This window comes from Coloeus monedula (assembly GCF_965178545.1).
Source record: "Coloeus monedula genome assembly, chromosome: 8".
NCBI classification, from domain to species: domain Eukaryota; kingdom Metazoa; phylum Chordata; class Aves; order Passeriformes; family Corvidae; genus Coloeus; species Coloeus monedula.
This window is the reverse complement of record NC_138788.1, coordinates 31,924,769-31,948,356: the sequence shown is the minus strand read 5'-3', so window position 1 is coordinate 31,948,356 and position 23,588 is coordinate 31,924,769. Positions and strand designations below refer to the sequence as shown.

At 38.9% G+C, this 23,588-nt stretch overlaps 1 protein-coding gene across 1 annotated transcript in view; it reads left to right on the top strand.

Annotated features, from left to right (window-relative positions):
• Positions 1 to 6,230: 6,230 nt before the first annotated feature.
• The window catches only part of HSPA12A (heat shock protein family A (Hsp70) member 12A), a 38,089-nt gene continuing 20,731 nt past the window's right edge, over positions 6,231 to 23,588 (top strand). Inside the window, exons 1-6 of the mRNA XM_082285710.1 lie at positions 6,231 to 6,295; positions 8,106 to 8,191; positions 10,099 to 10,226; positions 16,531 to 16,717; positions 17,571 to 17,675; positions 19,504 to 19,620. Coding sequence (XP_082141836.1) covers positions 6,280 to 6,295; positions 8,106 to 8,191; positions 10,099 to 10,226; positions 16,531 to 16,717; positions 17,571 to 17,675; positions 19,504 to 19,620 — 639 coding nt within the window. The 5' untranslated portion in view covers positions 6,231 to 6,279. The remainder of the gene's footprint in view (positions 6,296 to 8,105; positions 8,192 to 10,098; positions 10,227 to 16,530; positions 16,718 to 17,570; positions 17,676 to 19,503; positions 19,621 to 23,588) is intronic.

Genomic DNA, 23,588 nt, shown 5'->3' with positions numbered 1-23,588 from the left:
TGACTACTGTAAGTAATGGCTATTTGAGTTTGGCTTTTCTTTTTGGCCTGCCCCCTGCTCATCCTTTTTTTTTTTTTTTCTGTGAGTTGATGAGAGTGGTTGGTTTTCTCTTGTCAAGACTCTGTAAATGTGTGAATCATGTTAATCCTTCCAGAAGATTGTCAAAATGAAGACAAATAAATTCAAATTTTATTTCCAATTCATGTTTTAAGAAAAAGGTGTCACTACATTCATCCAGCTTGATGCATTGCAAGATATTGTTTGAATCTAGGAATGCTTGAAAACTAAATTACCTTTTTTTTGCTTTAAAAGTAAACAAATGCTCCCCAAAATATTCTTACTCCTGTGTGCTGGATGCACAGTCTGAAAAGCTGAACAGTGATTCTTGTTCAGTTCTTGACTAATATTCCTTTGAAAGGTAAATCAAGGATTGCATTCTCTTCAGGATACAATGGCATCTTGAGATGGTTCTTAAATAGAAACTCGTAGAAAACAAGGTGTTTATAACTGTAATATTTTGATCCCGCTTTATAAAGAGAAAAAACAAGAACCAGTCCAGTTTGAGCTGGGAAATGGTGTTTTTCTCAGAGAAAGTGATTAACATCACAGATGTTCTGTTTTATGGGTATGGTCGTGGGAATTAGAGCATGACTCTTATTAGTGCCATTCCTGACAACCTTGCAGTGAGCCAAGTATACTGAGGAGGTAGATGAGGACGGACATGATGATGAACGAGAAGCAGCAGGAAGCCTTTTCTAGGAAGGTGTGTTTTCACAGAACCTAAGTTCGGTACATCTTGTGTTTTGTTTTCTGTTCCTTACGTGTTCCTGGAAACAGCAAGGGAGGAGATGAGAGATACAGGAAGACAGTGCTTGCTCAGAGGCAAATAGTGCCAGGAAGCCTGAAGGAAGCAAGTTCAAAGAAGAGCTTGTTGAAGGAAGAGAAGTTTAGTTAGTGTGCAGTGAAGGTGTCTGTCACAGAACTGTATCTGTGGAAATTTTAGGAAGATCACAGAGCATTGCCTTTTGCTGCTCTGACCTGCCAAACCTGTTGTTAACCCACCTTTATCACAGCTTGCAAGCCTGCCTTTTGCAACAGGTAAACCAGGGTCAGCGTTGTCTCTCCTGGCAGTGGTGCTATGGAAGAGCTGGAACCTGGGAAGAGAGGGATAACTGCAAAGCAGTGCTGGTGAGTTCCCCTAACCCCAAGCTCTGGGGTGTGAGCTGGTTTCGAGCATGTTGGAATCGCATCAGGACTGGGGGAGATTAGGGAGCTGACCATTCACAGAGACTGGAAAACTCTCAGGTGATTCAAGGTGGAGCTGGATTTGAGACCTTACCATGTAGAAAGGGTTTGAGTTTAAAGCAGCTTAAAGGCAGACTTAGCTGTTGGTGAGGAGCTGCTGGGGCATTACAGACCCAGTGTGCAGGGAAGTGTGATCACTCTGCTTTAGTCCATCTTACCAAGCATTAGTGAGGTCAAATCAAATGTAGATAAAGTAGTTTAGCCTATCTCCTGTCAAATAGAGGAGAAGTGAACACAGCCCATGTGGCATTTTCAGGAGGTTATTGCGAGTTCTTGCGTGTTTCTTTCATCTCAAATTAAGCTCACAGTAAATAGGTGGTGTCTTCTGGTCTCCCTTCGCTGGTAAGGTGCAGGAAAATGAATATTGTCCACAGAGTGAGTGATGGGATGAAACTGGGGTTTTTCTTTGATACTCTTAACAGTAGCATATTGAAATGAACTTAGAAAGCACTGATAGTATAGTGAAAATGTAATTCCTCTAGTCAAAATATCATCATGATAGGAGACTGTAAAAGCATAAATGGAAAAGGTCAAAGTTGTAATGAAAAAGCATGTCTTATTTTTAGAATTCTATCCAAAGTATTGGGAGATTTTTTTTTTTTTCCTTACGAAATCACTGTGCTCTAATTGGTGTCAGTGCAATGAATACCAGATCTTTGGGGGACCAGATATTATGAAAGGGTATCAGGAAACTTGGATTTGTATCAGAGATCAGCTATGGCTGATTCATGGAGGAGAACTGTATTGCAGTCTTCAGCAAACCAGCTGGATGCCTACTGGCATTTTAAAACAAAGAACTCTAATTCCATTGATGGTCATAACAGTGGTGCCATTGGTTTCAGTAGAAACAGAAGGCTCTTACTTCTGATATGAAATATGGGATCTTTTTATTATGCATAAGAATATTTTAAGTGGATGGTTTTTTTTTTTTGTATTTGCTTCTCTCCATCTTTTTTTGTTGTTCTGTAATTATTTTGAAAGGCCATCTTTGTATTTACAGTAAAATGCTCTAGGTTGTCGTGTTTCGTTTGGAAGCTCTGACATTTTGTGCTTACTGCAAAGGCAAATCTCAGCAACTGGAAAAGCTGAATAAGGTTTTTTTCATCAGTGCAGCAGTTGCCAGCTGATAGCAATATGGCAAACCCTTCTTTTCCTGCTGTGCAAACATCATTACCAAGGTTTGCTTGTGTCAAAGTTATTTTGATGCTCAAAAAGTTATAAAATTTTTTGAATGAAAAATAATGGGTTTAATTCCATTCTTTTTTTGCCTGATGGCTACTCTGTACCCATGTCTGATTCAGAGCATCCTTTTTTTTTCTTTTTTTTTTTCCTAAATTTTGAATCCAGAGATAGTGCCTGAATAGGAAATAAAGAATTTGGCTAAGGTTTTGGTATTACCAGCAACCTGAGCGAGAGCAGAGCAGTGTATATGCACATAGCAGCAGTCACCTTTACCACATGCTGGATGGCTGGAAATTCTAGAAAAATGGCCATCAGATATGTGCAAGTGTTTGATTTGTGAAGTGTTCAGTGTGTTCATGGTGAATTCAGTTAACATGGATTTATTGAAGCCACAAAGATCAGCTGCAATAGTGACATTTGTAGTAGGTCTAATGCATCCCAGCTTCCCCTGTGCACCTGGTTCATCAGCCTACAAATAGCTGAGAGCTTGGATGATTTGGCATTTGGAACAGTGAATATGCATTATACAAATCAAAAGGAGTTATTGCAGCTTTCCTTTTGAGCCAGGGTGGTGTCCTGCAGCCATTCTCAGGTGAGTTTGGGAGAGCCTGGAAAAGGCTGTGCTGGGACCCATTGGGGTCTTTATTGTGAAAGCACTTATTAAAATACTGGAACTGTGATCTGAAATGGGGAATAGTATTGATCCTGTTGTTGATTCAGAAAATTGTGGGAAGAGTTTGTGTTGGGTTTGTGGCCACTCTGTCAGGATAGAGATAGAAATTAACTTGTGTTGATTGGGATATAATATATGCACTGGTGTTCAGGCCTGTTCTTACAGAGAGGTGATATCATGGTGATGCTGCTTTGCTTGTTGTTTGATTTGTGAAAAATTCTAGGAGATCCAGTTACATGGGAGTGAGGTCAGAGAAGGTTCAGAAAGTACGACTTCTCTGGCCAAGCCTTTGCTTTTGTAGGCATCACTCTAAAGCAGTGCAGAATGTGCCTGAAAAGGTTTCTGATGGCAGACTTGGGGCTTGAATCCTTATTTCTTCCTTTTTAAAAGTTGTTTCTTTTCCATACACTGAACTGGTGACATGAGGCACATTCAGAATTGTCCCCCTTTGCATAGGGTGACAGCGTTTCTGGGCTTTATGCTGCAGAGCCCCATACCCTGATTCCCAGGTTCCTGCTTTTACTTGTCCAGTTAAATTCTACTTGGAGACAAAGCCCACTTCAGGTTATCCATTGTTTATGGCACTTGGGTTGCAGGGAATGTTCTGTTAGCCAGAATCCACTGCTCTGGCACCTGCTTCGCTGGGGAAATGAACAAGTTCCGTAATATGTGAAGCAGAAAATTTTGCTGATGCCTTGTGTAGCTGAATTATATATAGTTGAAATATTTAATAGAAAAGAGAAGATTTTGTGGGGCTGCTGAATTTTTTTGTTGAGTACCACCTTAGTGACTTGTGCATGGGAGGTTCAGCAGTCACCCTTCTTTAAGGTGCTGGTTTGAAATGGATTATCTGGGACTATAGTGGTCCATGTCTGGCTTTTCTAGTAGTTCCCTAAAGTTCATTTATCCAGTCCTGAGTAGGACTATGTGGCAGGGGCTCTCAAATATTCAGAACATACTGATAGCCTTCCAGCTGCCATTAACTGATCTTTCTAATTAAATAATGAGCTTGGTCCTGCTCTCCAGATCTATCAGAAAATCAGATTCAGCTGAACACGCAATCAGTGAAATACTCACTCTGCATCAGCAAAGTTTTTATAAATGTTCTGGACTTTGCTTTTAGTCTGCATTCTGTGACACTTAAAGGTTAACTTCATTGCATTTTGTTCAATTCTACAACGTGGCTGATCATTTACTGAAAACCAGAAAAAGCTAAACGGATTAGGCATTGCCGGAAACCACAGAAAATAAACCCTTGCATCTGTTTAGATGAAAAGAAGGAATAATTTAAATTAAATCTGCTAAACCAGCAATTGGAGCTAATGTGATAATGGACATGATTTCATTATTAATACAATATCTTCTGATCTCATAATTTCACCAATTCTGTAATTGCTTGGGAATCTGCAAATCGGGGCCCTTTGAATTGTTAAAATAACCTTTCAAAGTCTGAAAATGGGAGCCTTCTGTGTTCTCCCTTCAGCTTCTGATCACCTTAAAAATGTACAAGGTGTTCAATTGCTTAGGTTAGGACTAAAGTCAGAAATTGTAACGTGTTCAAATTTAGTCTATCCACATGTATTGAAATTACCCAAGCCGTATTCCAGGTTAATATGAATATCATAAGTAAATGTAATAAATTTTCTTCAAGAAGTTTGCATCATATTTAGAAAAAGATTACTTTAAATACTGGTTTGTTTGAGGACTTACTTTAATTTGGATTCTAAATCAGATTCCTCCATTTAATTTGATGTATAAATTGGCAAGAGTTAAATGTTTATTTAATGCATACTGTTTAGCTGTGTTTGTGTCATAGCATGCAGTTTTACAGAGATAGAGATCCTTAGTAATCATGGAGATAAAGTTGGAACTTGAGCTATGTGGAACATTAGTTGATTATGGTTTTTTGTTACAGAAGCCACAATAAGTCATTCTAAGTCATTCTGCTTTTAAAAACTGTTCCAAATGCCCTGATCCTATCCAGGACAGTCCAGGCATCCTTTTTCATTTTCATGATTGCAAATCAGGTTCTTTGCAACCCTTTTCCCATTCTCTGGCTCAGAACAGATGCTTTTATTTCTGTCAGATCAACCAATCATGGTGCTTTAGAGATAAGGGATTTTTAAATATCCTGGAATATCTATGCATTTACTGCTCTTCAGAACACAGCTGTAAAAATTGTGACACATGCACATTTTTTTCACCAAGGAAACACTAACTCAACAAAATATGAAAGCTTCCACATGGGCAAATATATTTTAACACCTTGCAGTTCAAATGGGGTGGGCAGTACAAATATCCTAACTTCATTTGCTTTTGACAATCATTTCACTGCCTGTTGAGAAGTCTTGGCATTAGATCCAGGCAGGATGCACTGTAGAATTATTTTATGTAGCTGGGTATTTGCAGGAGCAGCAGTGAATACAAGGCAGCATGGTCATGGGTTTGGAAGGGTCCTTTTTATTAATTAATTTGGATCAGTTCTTGGTAGGACACCACCCAAGTTAGTGGTTTCATTGGGTGGATATGAATATTGCACTGGATATTAAATCACTGCTCTCTGAAATATAAAAACGTGTATCCTGTCACACAGGATTTTCTGAGTTGCACATAGAGATATAAATAACTTCTCAAGGCTGATAGCTGAAGATGGGTTGGAAAATGCATCTTAGAAACATAGAATAGTTTGGGGGATTGGAAAGGACCTTAAAGATCATCTCATTCCAACCCCCTGCCATGGGCAGGGACACCTTCCTCTAGACCAGGTTGCTCCAAGCCCCGTCCAGCCTGGCTGTGAGCACTTGCAGGGATGGGGCAGCCACAGTTTCTCTGGACAGCCTCTGCTGGTGCATCTCCACTGTGACAGTAAAGAATTTCTTCCTGATGTCTAATGGAAATCTACCCTTTTTCATTTTAAAGCCCTTACCCTTTGTTTTGTCATTACATGCCCTTGTAAAATGTCCCTCTCTGACTCTTTTGTAGGCCCCTTTTAGGTACTGGAAGGTGCTCTAAGGTCTCCCTGGAGCCTTCTCTCCCAGCCTGTTTCCATAGCAGAGGTGCTCCAGCCTCTGATCATCTCTGTGGCCTCCTCTGGATCTGCTCCAGCACAACTCTGAAACATGAGTGCCGAAACAGGTAACCAAAAGAATTAGTAGCAAAGTGAAACTCTGAAAACACACAGACAGTGATTTGATGTCTACATTTTTGTGCTTCAAGTCAGCATCCTAACTGGTGGTAAAGTGCCAGTTTCCAAAGATGTTGAGTCAGTGTTGCAATGCCCTGGCCTGCTCAGGAAGTACTGGTTTGGGTCCAGCCAGGAATGACAGCAGGATGCAAGGAATATATTTTGTTAGTAATTCTCTGGTTTTCTTTCTGTGTCGAAATACTGTTCTTCAATTCTAAAATAAATAGCGTGTTGCTGGTGCAAAAATTAAGAGGCAAAAATTGCACAAAGGGGGCTGATAACAGCATCTGTTCCAAAGATATCTTAATGAACCGAGCAGATTCTGTGCTTGGCGCATTTGGCCTGTGACTTTTTGTACTTCACTGCAAGAGGAGTGACTTAATATATTCCTGGAGAACTTGTGTAGAAAATGCAAATGCTGTGCTTCTGCAAATGCTTCTGAAAATCAGGCTGAGCATGCGTGTTATAACTTAAAGAAATAAATGATGTTACAAGAGCAATATTAAGATTTGGAGGAAGATTTTTTTTTTCTTGTGGGAGCATTATCTCCTACTTGCCCACTGCATGGTTTTTGAATCTTCCCTGGAAACAACACATATTTGATTACCAAGAACAACAGGATTCTTCACTAAGTAATTCTAAGGTCTTGGAGAGCAGCTCTGGTGTCATCTTGGAGTTATGCTGTGAATTGTCAGTCATGTCTAGGAATTACATGCTATGAATAAATGTATGATGCCTCCAAGTAGGTGATAAAAATACATTGAAATGTGTTATTTAGTATTTATTATTAATAATAAATCTTCAGAGACCTATTAGATCATTCTGCTTTACATCTACTTATAGCTTCTATGCTGTAGAAGAGAATTCAGTAAGCTCAGGGCTTAAATTTGGGAGCAGAGGAGTTTGAGCATGGGCAGGGTGTGTGGTACCTTTTGTACATTCCATTGTGATAAATTATTGCATTCTTCATAAGAGTATATGTTATATATGAATCCATCTAAGCCATCAGTGCTTAACTGTTTTAATAAGCCATTTCCTTTTCTATCATAAGCAGTGTAAATAACAGAATGAAAAGTAAAAGTAGTGCATTACAGTATTTGTCAGTCATTTGCTCTGTTCCTTTAAATGAAGTTTTAGTATTGTATGCTGGGTAGAAATATTTCTTTGATGACTTGTTAATAATGCTTTCCTTTTTCCCAGCTGGATTCTGTCCTGCAGTAGTATTAACAGCTGCAAGATGTTTCAGTGCAGAGTGTAGTGAAGGATAAAAACAGAGACAGTATTGGGAAAGTTTCAGAATAAAGGCTCAGGATGGACAAATTGCAACTTACTCTTCCTACTTTGTCCCATTGCTCTCAACTCCTCTTTTTCTTGAAAATAAGTCTTGTCTTTTTGGATCTCACAGCTTGTGTTTAGTTTCTACATTCATACATTTAAATCTTAGGCAGTGTGTGGTGCTCAAGCTGCTTGTACCAACTATGATTTTTTAACATATTTAGGAAGACTTTTAAGATGCACATGACAATGTAATAAAATAATGGTAGTTTGTCATGAAGGTCAGACAGACATTTGAAACCTAAACTGCAGTTGTGTCTTAGGATGTTTTAAGGGCAAAACATGTATTTTGGATGGCAGCTGTGGAATTTGCTTTCTGTTTTAGCAGATTTTTTACAACTGGAAAACAGTTTAGCAGTATGCAAAGTAACTGTTGTATCTACTCATTCTGCTTGCTGACACTGATGAGTATTTGTTTCTTTTTAGATGCAGTTTCCACATCTGCTTACTCATCACCAGCCAAAAGTTTGGGAGACCCTGGAATAACTCCACTGTCTCCATCACACATTGTGGTAAGAAGTGCACTCTTAACATATTCTGTATGCTGACATTACATTCTTGTGCCTGTTTAGTGGGACATAATTTATTTGGAAAGTTGTCATTTCCTCCATACTGATTACCTTTATGCTATCCATAGTATGAAGTGAAATTTTGGTCACACTGGGGTTGTTGACAGAGCTCTCATTCCTTTTCATTGGGCTCCTAGTTTTGCTGTTTTTCATTTGCTATACTCATAGACTTGCTCCTGCATATTTTTATATCAAACACAGGGACTTGATCCTCAGGGTTCCCAAAGTCTGTATTTGTCTTTATCACTGATTTGTTTAGGCAGCCCCTGATAAATCGTCTTCCTTTCAGAGAAAAAGAAGGATATATATGGTACTCAAAAGTAAATTTCTCCAGCAAATTCCTGGAGAAAAAAATCTGCTCTGGGAGAGAGGTAGAAGCTCAAAATAGAACTAACTGGTTTTATTTCTTAAGGAAAACAGCCACTTCTGTGAGCTTTAAGAAGCAAGACAATGTCCCATAGGTAGTGTGTTTTAGTCTCTTGTACATCATGCTGATTTTGTTGATAAACTCCTATTAAAACTTAACTCCCACCCGTTTTTAAGATCACCAGTATGATATATGTACTGTAACACAGTACATGCACAGTGTATTTCATGCTATTGCAAAGCATCTTGTTCAGAAAACATTTTTATCCTTGTCAGCCTTCTGCCTTAGCTTTCTGATTCAAGTTCAGGGTTGTGCAAAAACGCATCTTCAGGGTTTCCAGTGCTGTCTCTCATGGTTTTTGCCTTTTATTCCCTTCTTTCTCATATTCTCTTGAAATTCCCCTTTTACTTCTGTCATACGATGAATCATGTCCTGTTTCAATTAGATTTGCTGGTTAAACTCTTTGAGGAAGGCATTGTCCTAGTTGATAAAGCTTTATTAGGAGAATCCAAACAAATCTTTCATATTTAAGACCAAAACTTGTTGCTCTTGTTTTTCCATTTCAAGTAGCAGGTGTATGGAGTGATCTTGGAAAATGTAGGGATACAACAGAAATGTGCAGGAAGTGGGAGATATGGAATTAACAGAGATGTGTGAGGAATATGGTGGAACACTGCTCATAGAGTGAGACATTTGGCAGCTCCTCTGTGGAAGATAACAACAGTTGCTTCAAAGTGTTTCTGAGAGTACAGGCTGAGCAGCCCTGGTGGATTTAGGGCAACAAGGCTGGTGAAGGGTCTGGAGCATATTGCCCTTGACTGTGCTTTTCAGGGATTGCAGGAATACAGGTAAAATGCAGGGAGAAGGATTCAAATTCATCATAAGCAGCCAAAAAGCTTCCCACATTCTAGCAGAGGCAGGAGGAAAGAATGCATGTAGTGCTGGCTAAATAGGTGTTACATAAATTCTTCTTTATATCGTGGGATACAAAGCTTATTACTGTATTTTGGGTGGATGGGTTTGTCTCCGTTATTTTTGAATGGCAATCGTATTTCATGTTCAAGGTTATGACATAGTTAAGTTGTAAAATCAGCAAGTAAGTCCCAAATATACCACATTAATAGGCATAAACATATTCTTCAGTTGATCAGTTTAGGAAGAAAAAAAATAAAAAAAACCCCCATCCCTAAACCCATAAGTTTTAATAATACAGGATAAGAAGTACTCCAAAAATTAGTATGAAGGAAGCTTTGATTAGAAAATTATGTATAAAAAGCTCTAGCATATATGTTGAGTCATGTATTGAATTTCCAATTCCATTGGAATGTGCAGCTTTCTGGTATCAACTTTGGTCACAAAGGCAAGTTTAAGGAAGTCCTGATTTTCACTGCAGAGATGTGCAGGTCTTGCAGAGCAAAACTTCTGACAGGTTACAATGATTCTGATCAGTGACTCTGTCTATTTTGCTTGTGCTGTTTAACAGAAGGACTCTGATGCAGACGATGCTGTAGAACAGTTATTTCTTGTTGTTGTGGCTATTGATTTTGGCACAACATCCAGTGGCTACGCCTACAGCTTCACCAAGGAGCCAGAATGTATTCATGTAATGAGGTAAGGTCTGCAATGCAGCATTTAGTTTGTGACTGTGATAACATGGGTTGCCTGCAGTAGCCATCAATATTTTCTACAGGAGCCTGAAGTGTCTGGTTTTGTCTGGCAATACCACAGTGTGCAGATTTCTCATGGTTGTGACTTTTTGTTGCATCGTACTGTATTCTGATTTGCTTTAGTAGTCAATGGGAGCACATCCCCTCTCATTTTGCTGAGTTTACAAAATGACAGAGTAAAAGGAGGGTTCAGTGAATATCGAGAATTGTTCAGGGAGCAGATTTAATAATTAAGTCAGGATGCCCTTATCTCAGAGACTGATTTTCTAAGGGTCATGGCATCCAGGAGCTGCCCATCCTGTGGAATCACACCGTGTATGGTTGGGTGTACAACACCTGGGTACTTCCACCGGGAGTTCCTTTGGATGATTCAAGCTTTGTGGCATTAAATTTGAATCAAATCTATGATATTGATCCATTGATATTGCAAAATAAGCAATCAAAAGTCATGAATGTGAAAATGAAGTTTTGATGTGAAATCTGTCTGTGTTATATGTATGTAAAAGACAGGCTTTAGATGCTGTGATGTAGGGGGGTTTATTTTTAAATTTCTAAATTAAATCAGCACAATACAAGTCTATGCAATCACAAATGCAAAAACTGTTACGGCAGCTACCTGAAAGGTTTGCCCTACAAACCATTGTTATAATATTTTATAGTCTTTTTTAAAAAGTTATTTATAACTTAAAACATACACAGTTCTTATTAAAGTATATTTAAAATTACTATGTTGTAACAAGAGCAAGATATAGATAATTTTAGATATAAACAAAGTATATATGAAAAGCTCAGCCATAGAGGTTCAAGGCTGCTGTTACAGAAGTAGGTACTGTGCTGTAATGCTGAGAACAAAAGGTCAAAAAGCCTAATTTGCTGCAGTCCAGTGTGACATCATACTGCATTTTTTCTAAGCAAAGGTGGTAGCTGAATGCAGCTCCCTAAATCTCAGCAGACACTATTGATTGTGCAGTCGGTCTGCATAGCTGGTTTGTGCATGGCTGCAAAGTGTTTCAAAGATGTACTGCAGCTGAGGGATTTGAAATACTGTCTAAAGGAGAGTGAATTAGGAATGGTGTTATGCCATCCAGTTGCAAAGATATCTGTCATTTGCAGGATGGACAAGTAATGCTTTTGAGGTCTTTTCTGCATTTCAGCCATCTCTTGTTCTCTCAGCAGCACAGGAAGGTGCCTGAGGTTGGAAGTCAAAGGACAGGCCCTGTGTTGCTGTCTCAGACAGCTCTCAGGGTGGGCAAGTTGGAACCCACTTTTATCAGCTCCTATTCTCTTCTGGCAGCAAGTAATTAATTAAAGTTCTTAAAGAAGTTGGATGTAATGAGAGAAAACATCTCTGAAGCTGTATCTGAGCAAGCCTAAATTGTATTTAGAGCAACTCTGTGTTGTTCTTTAAACTCTGTGGAGATTTTATGGTGTGAAATCACTGCTGTTTCTAGGGAAGTCCTTGAAGTGCCTTGGACTCAAGTTTTACCTTTGGACCTGGTTTTGCTCTTGGATTCATGTTATAGATTAGATTCTCCTTCCCTGGAGAAATCCCTTCTCCTTACCGGGCTTCCTGCTGTCAGTCACTGGGACATTGAAATCCAGGTGCTTGCAGTATATTTCAAATCTTAATTGAAATTTTGCTGCTTGTGGTTGAAAACACGATGTTTTCTTCCTTGTGCAGTAATGGCAGCATGACTGTGATTTCAGACCTGTGTAGCTATTATATGAGATACTGATGTTGGAAGAAATTAAATAAATTACTTCAGGTGTTTCCAACCAGAAGGGGGGAACATTTTTATTTTTTGGGTGGGGGGGGAGATACATTCATATTTCCAACAGGTATTTCTAACAATGGAATATATTTTAATACCAAGAATTATTTAAATTTTTTTTAAAACAGGTATTTCTGTCCAGGAAGGATTTTGGCAAGATATAATTGAAATTGACTTACCAAATAATACATGTAATATCTTTAAATATATTTATATATACATACTCATGAAATAAAGAAATTCAATTAAAAGAAGGGTATATTTATTAAGATAAGTCTTCAGTAGTTCAGAAGGTATTAAGGGGCTCAAACTCTGTGTATAATGAGGCTTACATGTAGGATAACTTACAAATATTTCAGCAGAGTAAATGTAGCTTCCCAGCGGCAATCGAGAATGTTTACTTTAAAATAAAGCATAGCAGTGGTGCATGGTCCTCTCTACTTCCTAACATTTTTTCCACCTTCCCTCCTTAGTGTTGATCCTTTCCAGATACTTAGATTTCTGCCTGCCTTTAACAAAGCTGCTTTTCTCTAAAAGGGTAGGATGGGTTTGTTTAGAAGGTTCTGCTTTGGAAAAGCGAACACACGGGGCTTTAGCACCAGGTTTGAGTGTAGTGCCAGCAGTGCCGTGGTTCTTGTTGTGTAATTAGTAGGCAAACAAAGTCATGTTTTTGACTGTGTGTGTTTCTTTGCTGTGATGTCCAGTGCTAAAAAAAATGAGTTTATAAGCATTGACTTAACAAAGTTCTTTAAGCATCTATTTATCTTTAAATGTATGAGTAGCCTCACTCATCTCAGCATGTTTGGAGTTGGGTGTGGGTTTGTAAATGTTCAATGAATGACTTCACTTCGATTGCAAAACCTTGGTTACTGTTTTATCAGTTTTAGGTAGTACTGACAACGCTTGATAGGTGCCCCCAGCTTCTGTTAAAGGTAGCTGTGGTTCAGACTCTTTTCTGCAGAGTGAACGTGTTACGAGTGCTGTTTGCACCATAACTTGAGACTGGAGTAAAGGCATCTGAACAGCCTGGCCATGAGCTCAGCACTTCAGTGAGCAGGGCAGTGCCAGAGCCATAAGGAATATTTGCTGCTGTAGAACAAGTGAATGTGTCTCATTTGGAAGAAATATATGAGATATTACACAGTTTTGAAAAACTTCTCTTGATTTATATGCACTTACATGAAGTTACAGATGTTTTGGCTACTGGCTAAATAGCATCCAACTGAATGGGAGTATTTCACAAATGGAGAAGAATAAATGAAAAAATGCATGTGGCTGTGAAACAAATTGCAGTCTGTCTTTGGAAGGAGGGAGAATGTTCTCTTTTCAGTGCAACTTCAACCTTCAGGTTTTTTCCTTTTCCCTCTCTTCCCTGATTGTAATTATTGGGAGACACACACTTGCTTTTTTCTGCATACACACTGCTGGTGGCACTCAGCTGCATTTTGATGACCCCAGTGTTTCATTTCCTTGAATGTGGTGCTGCAGCTCTGGATCAAATTCTCATCACTCTGCACAAGTCACTCTTTGGTCTGTCTTAGCCAGATTGAAGTGCGAGTAAGGGCGTTTCTTTAACCTTTATATAACCTCGTGCTCCTTTTCTGACTCTCGTGTCTCTATTTTCACTTCTAGTATACAGTTAGATGCTCTGTGGCTATAAACAGGTCTATGTTGTTTATATCTCTGTTGAGATACTCCACTTTATATCAACCTAGGAACTCATATGTTTTCATTTGAAAGAAATCTACTTTGGTTCTGTTTGAATAGTTTTTTAACTGTGGTTCTGCTCTGCAAAAATATCCCCTACATGCATTTAGAGCAATTCTGGCTTGTATAGGTTTATGCTTTTGGTAGGCATTTCCTTTTTCTTTTTATTTTTCCTGAGAGCATTATTACCATTATTTTGCCTGTATTGGTACCATGAAAGAAATCTGCAAACGAAGGTAATGCAGTCCTAGCCCTACTGACTAAAATCCTCTCCTAACTGGAGCGAGGCCAGGCTCCACCTGGGAAGAGTGTTGGAGCCAGGAGTTACCATTCCTCTGCTTTTGCATCTGCTTCTCTCTAGAAAAAACATCACACAGGAATATTTTTATATCTCTGATTGCAAATGGTAAAGTCATGCTTCCCCTTCTCTTTCTGTACTGTCCTTTCTGTGACTGAACAGTAATACAAGACGAGGGCTTTAGAACATGCTGAGCAATTACCGTGTCCAGTTTCCATCAGAAACTCATCAGGAAGCGAACATCCAATTCTCCAGGTGGCTTTGAAAATTTCATCCTGTAGCACTGAACATAAATTTGTCTTCATTTAAACTGCACCTTAAGCGTGCTTATTCCGGAAAGAGAAAATGTGCCTGGCCGTAATGAGAAACAAAGAAGCATTGTTATTAGCCACAGCCTATTTATGGCATTTCCCACCAGTGACTCAGAATGAATCATTAATGATTCCAAGCAAAAACGATATCAGTCTGTCTCCTCTCTGCTTGCAGCGGGTGTGTGGGATTTAACAATCTGGTGCAATAGCAGTGTTTTCTGTTCATGAGCTGTGAGATCCCAGCTTCTTCACATTGGAACCATATGTTTGGTGTAACACCTACTCAAAGATTTTGGAGTTGACCAAGTGCATTTCTAGCAGCAGGTTAGAAGAAATGACCTGGAGCAGAGCCCTTGCCAGCTGATTATAGCTCAGGGGCTGAGCAGCGGAACTAGGCAGGTTTAGGAAAGTTTTTTCAAGTGGATGAATGTGGAAATCATTCCACTCCTCATCATGCTGTTTCTACTTTCAGGGCAATGGAATTCTCTTCTGCACTGAAGGAAGTTCAGACATGTTATTCTCTGCTGCTTGTGCAAAAAAAGAGAGATTTTGCTCTGTTTGATCCAGTTGAATGCTCTGAAGGGCTCCCAGCACTTCAGAAGATCCCATTCCTTGTTGTTTTGCCAAGTACAAACGCCTTAGATTGCAGTTTTCCATGTCACTTTTTTGCCTTGGTCTGGAGGTCAATTAATTTTCAATGGATTCAACTGTTTCTGAGAGTAAAATGGAAATTATTTTTTTCTGCATGCTCTTCCTATGTCCATAAACAGCTACCACAGAGCAAGGCAGCCTTTTTATGCTTCAGAATGAGGGCTTTGGCAGGAGTATATTCTGAAAGTGTGTTTTGCTATCTTTAGAAAAAGCAATCGACATGTAGTTTAATAATGAATGCAGTTGCCTGTGTGATCTTAACTTGGCTCATGTTTGAGCTGTGTTATGATTATGTCTGAGAGCATAAACAGATTTTCCACTGATGCCTTTTTAAGAAAATATTTTCTGGTAAATGTTTGTTTCTCATACAGAAAGTACTTGTATATGGTGGGGGGAGGAACAGTAAAGTCAGTTTCTTCCATTCTGCATTTTTTTTGTGATGGAGAAATGAGGAGACAGGAATGCTCCCAGCTGTTTCTACAACCTTTTACTGTCTGACCTTTTTGTCCTGCCATGCCCCCCTTCTGTTCCTGCTGCTGGGTGTTCCCATATTCAATGTTCTTATTTATTTCCTTATTTATTTCCTTATCCGTTCTGTGAAAGCAGCGTTGGGTTACTTTTGCCTTAATACTTTCATGAGTAACCCCCCAAAGATACCTTCACAATCTTGATGAGATAGGATAGTTTTATTCACCAGTAGTGACAAATACTTTGATGCCTTCGAGATCCTTTGAGGTCAGGGAAGTCTGCTTCATTTTTGACAGATTAAAACTTGTAGAGCATTTTGGGCATTTGAAACACAGAATCCATCAACTTAACATAAGTACAAAGTGTAATGCAGAGAGCTCAACATCTGCAGGCATGTATGCCTTCAGAGTTTCAGGTTCTAGGAAATGAGGCACATGATCTGATGTGGGTTGAACTGGCTTGTCTTGTTTCAGAGAGTATTCTGGGACAGAAATGGGAGATTTAATCAACTTCCCCGTGGTGATGTGCAGATGACTTAAGCAGGTCCCTAATTCAGAATGGGAAAAATATCTCTTGCAAGTAACCATTCATGAAGTCTGAATCACAGTTGGAAAGGCCGTATTGAGGGTTTTATTTGTAGTTTTCTTGGATAATTACTTGATTTGGTTTTTTTTCTCTACAATATTTATTACGTGTGTTGGCTTAGGTAGAAATTCTAAGTACAAAACTGTTTCCTTAATTGTGTATGGCTTACTTCAGGGAATCTGTGTTCTTATCTGAGTGGGATATATCCTTAAGAATTACAAACTAACTGCAAAAATGTACTGAATTACCTGAAATGAAAATTGCAGTCTTTTTTTCTTAGGTGGGAATAAAACCCCTTGATTTTGGTATTATATGGTTTGAAATTACTATCTTTGGAGGTGAAAGCAATCTGTACAATTTGCCAGCACACTTGTTTTTTCTCATGATACACTTGGTTTTTTTCTGCTGCTCTAAAACTGAGCATCACTAACTGGAGCTGTTTCACTTTTTGGCCAGACGATGGGAAGGTGGAGATCCAGGTGTTTCCAATCAGAAGACACCAACCACTATCCTCCTAACACCAGAGAGAAAGTTCCATAGCTTTGGCTATGCAGCAAGAGACTACTACCATGACTTGGATCCCTCTGAATCAAAGCACTGGTTGTATTTTGAAAAGTTCAAGATGAAGCTACATACCAGTGGTGTAAGTAATATCCAAACTGTGTTTGCTGCTCAGGTTGTTTTCCTCTGAACAGTACTAGATTTTTGCCTGAAAATTGTCAACTAGAAGTGAAGCATTTCTAAGTTTAGAGAGTAAATGGAATAAATTGAACTCTTCAGTTAGCATTATGATTCATATTGTTTCTCACTGCATTTGGCAACTGTATCTTGCCAGCCTTCCTTGTAGATCTTAAAAGTTCAGTATCTGCTTTGCTTAGATCTTCATGTCCTGTCTGGCGAGTCTGCATGAGGTTGGTTTGGTCAACAAATCTGGTAGCAGAAATGGGATATAAGAGCTATACTGAGCTCTAGAGCAGCAGAGCAAATTCACCCAGAATTTCATTGCCAGAACTGCAAGTGCCAGTCAGGCTGTTAATTTGACATTATTCCTACTGATTGTACTTTTGTCTTTAGTCCATTCTAGAATTTTGGGAATAGGCCAATACTTTCTGTTTTGAGGTGTTTTCTGGTTTCATGTGTTGGTGGGAAAACAAAATTCTATTCTTTTAACTCTTAACTTGGATTAAATATCTTGCATGGGCAGCTTCGTTGCAATTATTTACAGATACATATACTGCAATTATTTAGTCCATATTTCTCTCTCTGCCTGCAGTTATCTGTAGGCATGGAAAGTGTTTAAAAACAAAGTCTAAAATAAGCAGCAAAATGTCATGCTCCAGGAAATTCAAGTGATGAGTTAAATCCTCTTCAGAATAGTTTTGTCACTTTTTCCTAACCGGGTGAATAATGAAGAGTTCCCTGTCCTCAAGCAGTGGGAATTAATTTGATGTTTGCCTTTTTCTTTCAATAACTTCTAGTTATTTTCTTTCATGTAGAATCTTACCATGGAGACAGACCTGACAGCTGCAAATGGCAAAAAAGTCAAAGCACTTGAGATATTTGCTTATGCTCTGCAGTTCTTTAAGGAACAGGCATTAAAGGTGGGGTAATGCTTCCTTATCAAGATTTGCTGTATTTATAACTAGTATAAATAGGAGCTTAATATTTTCAACCTTGCCAAGCTTTGACCTAAGTAGTATTTGATGTAAACAAAGCAAGGCAGGTGTAGAAACTCCAGGCAGGCTGTGGACTCTGGAGAGCTCACAATACCCTGAAGTAATTTCCCCTTGCACAGGTCAGGCTTGATCACTGATAGCATCACTGTGATGCAGAGTTCTGAATAGCTTTTTACTGGCTTAGATATTTTCTGCCGTATTTTTAATGGAAAAAAAGGTTGATTTGACAAGAAAATTAAAAAGCTTATAATTTTCCATTTCTGATTTGAAATGTTGCAGTGCTCATTTCTTGCAGTGTTCTTCTTGGATCATAAGACTGTTTTTCTTATTCTCCAATGGAATACATGTCCCCAGTAAACAGGTTTTGAGATTTTAAATCCTGTGTAAACAGTCAATTGTGAGTTAAGTAAACATTGGCTTCCAACATGCCACTATAATGTCAGTGTAAGCAGAGCAATTCCTGGGTCAAATCAGAGTATTCATCCAAGCAAGTGTTGTTTAAAATAGCCTTATGGTTAAAAGCTAACCTGCTTTTTTGAATAGGTTTAATTTACTTTCTCTGAGATCCCAGTCTGTTCCATATGGCTGCAGAGAAACAATCCTGCCACTACAACTCAAATTCCTTATCTTGTCAAAGACATCTTGAACTATATTTTTTTGGGCTTGATTGTAGAGTCACAGACTTGGACCTGTGCATGGTCTGGGGATAGTCTTAGCAAATATGAATGTTGGATAAAATCCCATAGATTTGCTGTGCTGCCTGTTTGGGGCTACATCCTTTTCCTGATGTTAATAACTAAATCCCTGGCATTTGTGGGTGAATCCTGAAACTAATTAGACAAGCCATGTGAGTGGGCTGTTACTTTGGACTGTAATGTGTCTGTGGTGCCCTGTGCAGTATAATGGTACTACTTTTCCAGCATGGATTTTTGAAGTGCAGCATAGCTAAACAAACACAACACCTTGGCTCAGCACATGCAGAAACATTTTTTTATATTCTAAAGGCCTGTTGTCCACCTTTCTGAACCTTTCTCTGTTTGGATAGAGATTTAGATAGGACATATGGTAATGACATTTTACTTGGAACCTTGCCCAAAACATGTCAGTATGTCACCTAATTTGCAAATGCAGTACAGACTTTCCTCTTTTTTAAGGGGGAAAAAAAGGACAATAAAAGTACTAAACTAGTCTTGAATGTTCGCTTAAAGCAAAATTTTGAAGGACCAATCAGTCATTTTTTTAAAGGGGTTAACTATAACTTCCCCTTGTTAACTGCATTATAAAAAATTGATTTAAAGGTAAGTGGTGTATAAAGAAGTCATTGAAAAATCCAGATTGTAAAACATAAATGTTCATCAGTGATACCCCAAATATTTTTCTCTCTATTAATCAAAATGTAAGTGTGAATTCTTCAAGCTACAGCAAATCCCATACCATGGCTAAGAATGTACATAAATGTGTGGTAATATTCTGTAAATTGCTGCTTTTGCAAAAGCCAAATTTTCTGTATGTTGAGCAGTAAACTTTTCTATAGGCCTCCTTGAGAAAGCTTCAAACTTAATCCCACCTTTTGGCATAGTAAAGCGTTCTTGGCAGGTTGGAAGTAATTCTGATTTGTAGCATGGATGTAACAGAAGAAAAATTGAAAAGAGGATTACTGTTACCAGAGCCAACAGAAAATAATGTTCTCCTGTAAAGTAGAGACCCATAATTTTGCATTCACCTCTATTTTCCTTTTTTTTTTTTTTTTTAGGAACTCAGTGACCAAGGAGGCTCGGACTTTGAAAACACTGAAGTAAGATGGGTCATTACAGTGCCTGCTATTTGGAAGCAGCCTGCAAAGCAGTTTATGAGACAAGCTGCCTACAAGGTAATATTACAGGCTGAATGTAGAAATGCCCCTTTAAAGCCCTAGTTTATAGGCTAAATGATAAGCTGTATTTGGGGCAATTTACTCTAGTTTAAACTGTATAAATACAGTCTAGAAACACTGAAAGAGGAGTTAAATCTACCAAGCAGTAGCTGTAGGTTATATGTATTCACCTCTTAAATGCCTTTTTCTTACTATTTACTTTCATATATTGGTGTCCCTCACTGACTGATTGTCATCTTGGACAATGTATTCCTGCTGAACTCAGTGCACATGGAACAGATGCAGTTTTGAGACCCTAGGGAAAGCTGAGTTTAAAATACTGGACACAGATTTGTTTTGTTACTTTCTTTAGGTCATCACAGACTTTTAAAGTTTTTTAAAAAAAAGGAAAAAGGAGGGAAAGAAAAGAGCCTCCTTGGTGGGACTTTTCTTCCAGTTCCCGTTTTCCCACAGTAGGAATGAAAGGACTGTGAACCGGATAGTCTGGATGTAAAATTAAATTCAAACGTTATTTTCGCCAGTAAGAGGTTTATCTGCGTTTAACTCTTTCCCTCCAACCGCCCCTCAAATATGTGCACTTCCCGTATGCATGTCCTTTATTTCAAATTCAGTTTGTGTCTCTAATACATGAGATGTACACATTCTTTTTTTCATCAGGATATTCACTTTTAGTTTGTTTTTTTGGTTTTTTTTTTAATTTTTGCTCAGAGACTTGCGTAAGCCTTTGGCAGCAGCTATGCAATGCACAGTTTGTAAAGTGTCTTCTAGTTCATGAGTAATTTGCAGAGCGCTCCTGGGAAGCACCCAGATTTTTCTAACTCTGTTTCTAACTATCTCTAATGTTGAGCAACGTTTTTCTTAACAGTCTGTATTGTGGGATTGCTAATGCTAGTGCCAGAAGCAAAACACTCTTAAAGTTCTGATGGAAGGACACGGTTGTAGGTAAATCTGAAACACTAGAGACCCATTCATTATCTCTGTATATTGTTGTCTGCCTGCTGTCTGTGTGCATGTGTGCTCGTGAAGTGGGAGCTGTGGAAGGAGCAGGGCAGGGTTCAGGTAGATCTCTTGGCATTTCTCATTTGTGGCACAATGGAATGTTGTTAATTAGTGTCTGTGTCTGTGGTTGTGTCTGTGATTGTGTACTTCTATGGGCAAGCTTGATAAACAGCAAGGACTGACAAGGCTTTTAACTCGGGGTATGTGATCCACTGCAGGAAAACATGAGTTTAGGGAAATAATTCATGTTAACTTGACACATGGCTGATTTTTTTCAAAGCAGTGGGAATGAAGAAACAGGTGCAGAAAACAGAATTCTGAATTTCCATTCAGTCTTTCAGATTCCTATTGCTGGATCCAAATGTTCCTCATGGATGGATCAGAACTTGCAGCTCTTGTTGTTAGCTATTGGAATATGGAAGCATCTTGAAAATGAGGGGCATCATGTGGAGAAAAGTGTGAAAAGGCAGTGGTAGAAACCTTGCAACAGGAGACACACTGAAGTACAGCCACCAGTCTGAGCTGAGAGTTAACTTGCAGAAAATATTAATGAGCTGTGGAATTCTGCTGAGCAGTCGGTGTCAAGTGAGGTAGCTCCAAGAGAACTAAAGTACTAAAGCAGCTTCAGTCACAGTGTAAAGCCCAGCCTTTCTGGAATGGTTAAGGAGTTGTCTAGGCAAAGCTAATGGAATTAATAAAGTAGAGTACGAAGTGTTGGAAATCTGCTTCTGTGCTCAACATCCATCAGCTTTTGACTAGCCTGCGATCTCAGTGCAGCTCTGGCACCCTTCATCTCTGCTTTGCCTTAAACAAAACATTGCTAACCTGGAACTCTTCATCTGCCCAAGGGCTCCTGCATCGTCCCCTTCCAGCTGCTCTGCTGCTTTCTCATTGAATGAGTAATCTGGGTGTTCCCTTCAGCTCACAGTTCTTCCCCTCTCTTTCCATCCAGCCTATCAAAATCCTGCTAATTCTGTCTGCATGACAGCTTTTCTTGTCTTTGCACACTGCTGAGCTTTCATCCAAGCTGTCAGGGATTCTGCATCTTGGTTACTGCAACATCATTTCCTTGGCTTCAGCAGCTGTAGTCTGGCCTGGTTTGTATCTCTTTAGAATATTGCCCCTAAAGAGTTTTGTAGCCTCACATTTGACAGGAAATCAGCCCACATTTGACTCCATCTGTGTCATCTCAGACATAAGCTGCATGTCCTGGACATGAACATCTGTATTGCTCACTCATTTTCCTCTTCTGAAACCCTTTTTAAAATTCTGGGTTTTTTCATGCCTACAAAAACTTGACTGTGATTAACCTACTTTTATGGGAGACCTACTCCTCATTGCTTCTTGCTGTTACTCTGCCTGCCCTATCTGTATTCATCTATTGTGCTTTTTGTATCCTTAACAATTTTTATAGCTGAGTTATTACCTCTTTGAAGCAGGTATTTGTTTATTCTCATTTATCTTGCTCTCTGGGGCCTTCCAAGGGACTAAGTCTGGCAGGTTGTAGAGAGTTGCATGTCTTTACAGATTATTTTGCTGAATCAAAATTACTTTATTCCTGAATAACAGTTCACAGGTGCTTTTTGCTGTCCCTCATGCTTAATTCCTGTGTGTCCAGAGATGGTTCTAAAGCTCTGTGACACTTGTTGAGATGTGGTCAGAGCTGGAGAGAGCTCTGTGGCAAGAGCAGAGTGTCAGCTCTGTAGGACTTACTTAGTTTTAAGTTTCCTTTCCCAAAACATGTCTGCTGGGATTAGTGTGCATTGCATCAGTCTTCACTACATCCTTAGTAATGACTTTTAGGATTTATAGTCATATTTTCCATTCTCCCCACCAGTAAAAGATAAGGCATCATAAATAGCATCAACTTTTCTTGTTTCTGTGTCCCAGTTGTTCTGCTTTGCATTCTTTGGGCACAGTAAGTGCTGAGCAGAATCTGCAGGCTGGAATTCCTTGAACATGCTAATAGGAATAAAACGTTTTAAGGAAGATTTTGGAGTGTGACAGGAATATCTGAATGCAGAAGCTGTAAGATAAGAAAGTAAAACATGGCATAACAAATGCACTCAGGGCAGAGCGAAGGAAATGGAAGGTTGGTGCATTTTCATAAGCTTGCCTGAAATACTCTGTGGGCTTTCAAACATCAGTCAGTTGGTCTAGTCTGAGATACTGAAGGTTCTTTTCTTTTTAATATGAACTGTTGAGTTTTGAAATTGAGTTCTAGAGCTCTGAAGTAGATTTATTTTTCAATTACCTACAATTTTTCAAATACCTACAATTACATACAAATAAAATCATTTGCGTGATAAGCTCATATAAACAAAAAGAGAGGCAGTCTAGGTTATAGGATTAAGCACGTGAGCCTAAAATTCCAGAGGCTTTATTTAACCAGCTCCTATGCTCAACATTTATTATTGTTTTCACATCAGTTTTGTAATGGAATGTGCACAGTGAGGATTATTTAACACGTTGCATTCCAGGGTCAATGACATTACATTGATCAATACTGCTTTGCTCTGGAGAAACCTTCGGAGGAAAATAAACAAACTGGGTGAAAGAATAATGAGACAGCACAAGAAACTCCTTGCTAATAAAAACGTGACATGAAGTATGTTTGATTTTTAAAAAGATGGCTTGGGGGGGCTTAACCAGATTGAAATTTGTGAATCTGAGCTACTCTTACTCCCTCATAAGTCTGTTCTTCTGTTCATAAAACACACACAACTGAAATTTATTTGTGTAGGGACAGTGTGACCGGCTTCTGCTCTAAAATGTATAAGAAGGTGCAAGCAGCACTGGGAAGCTGGTTATTTTTCTGAAACAGGACTTTTTAATGAGAGAGATGAGGCAGAAATGTGTTAATGCATCAACCATCCTGATCATTTGTAGCTTGTGGGGGTCTCTTGAGTCTATGGTTTCACTTTTGTGATATTAAGATCTTTTTAATCATGAGGATGAAAATGTTT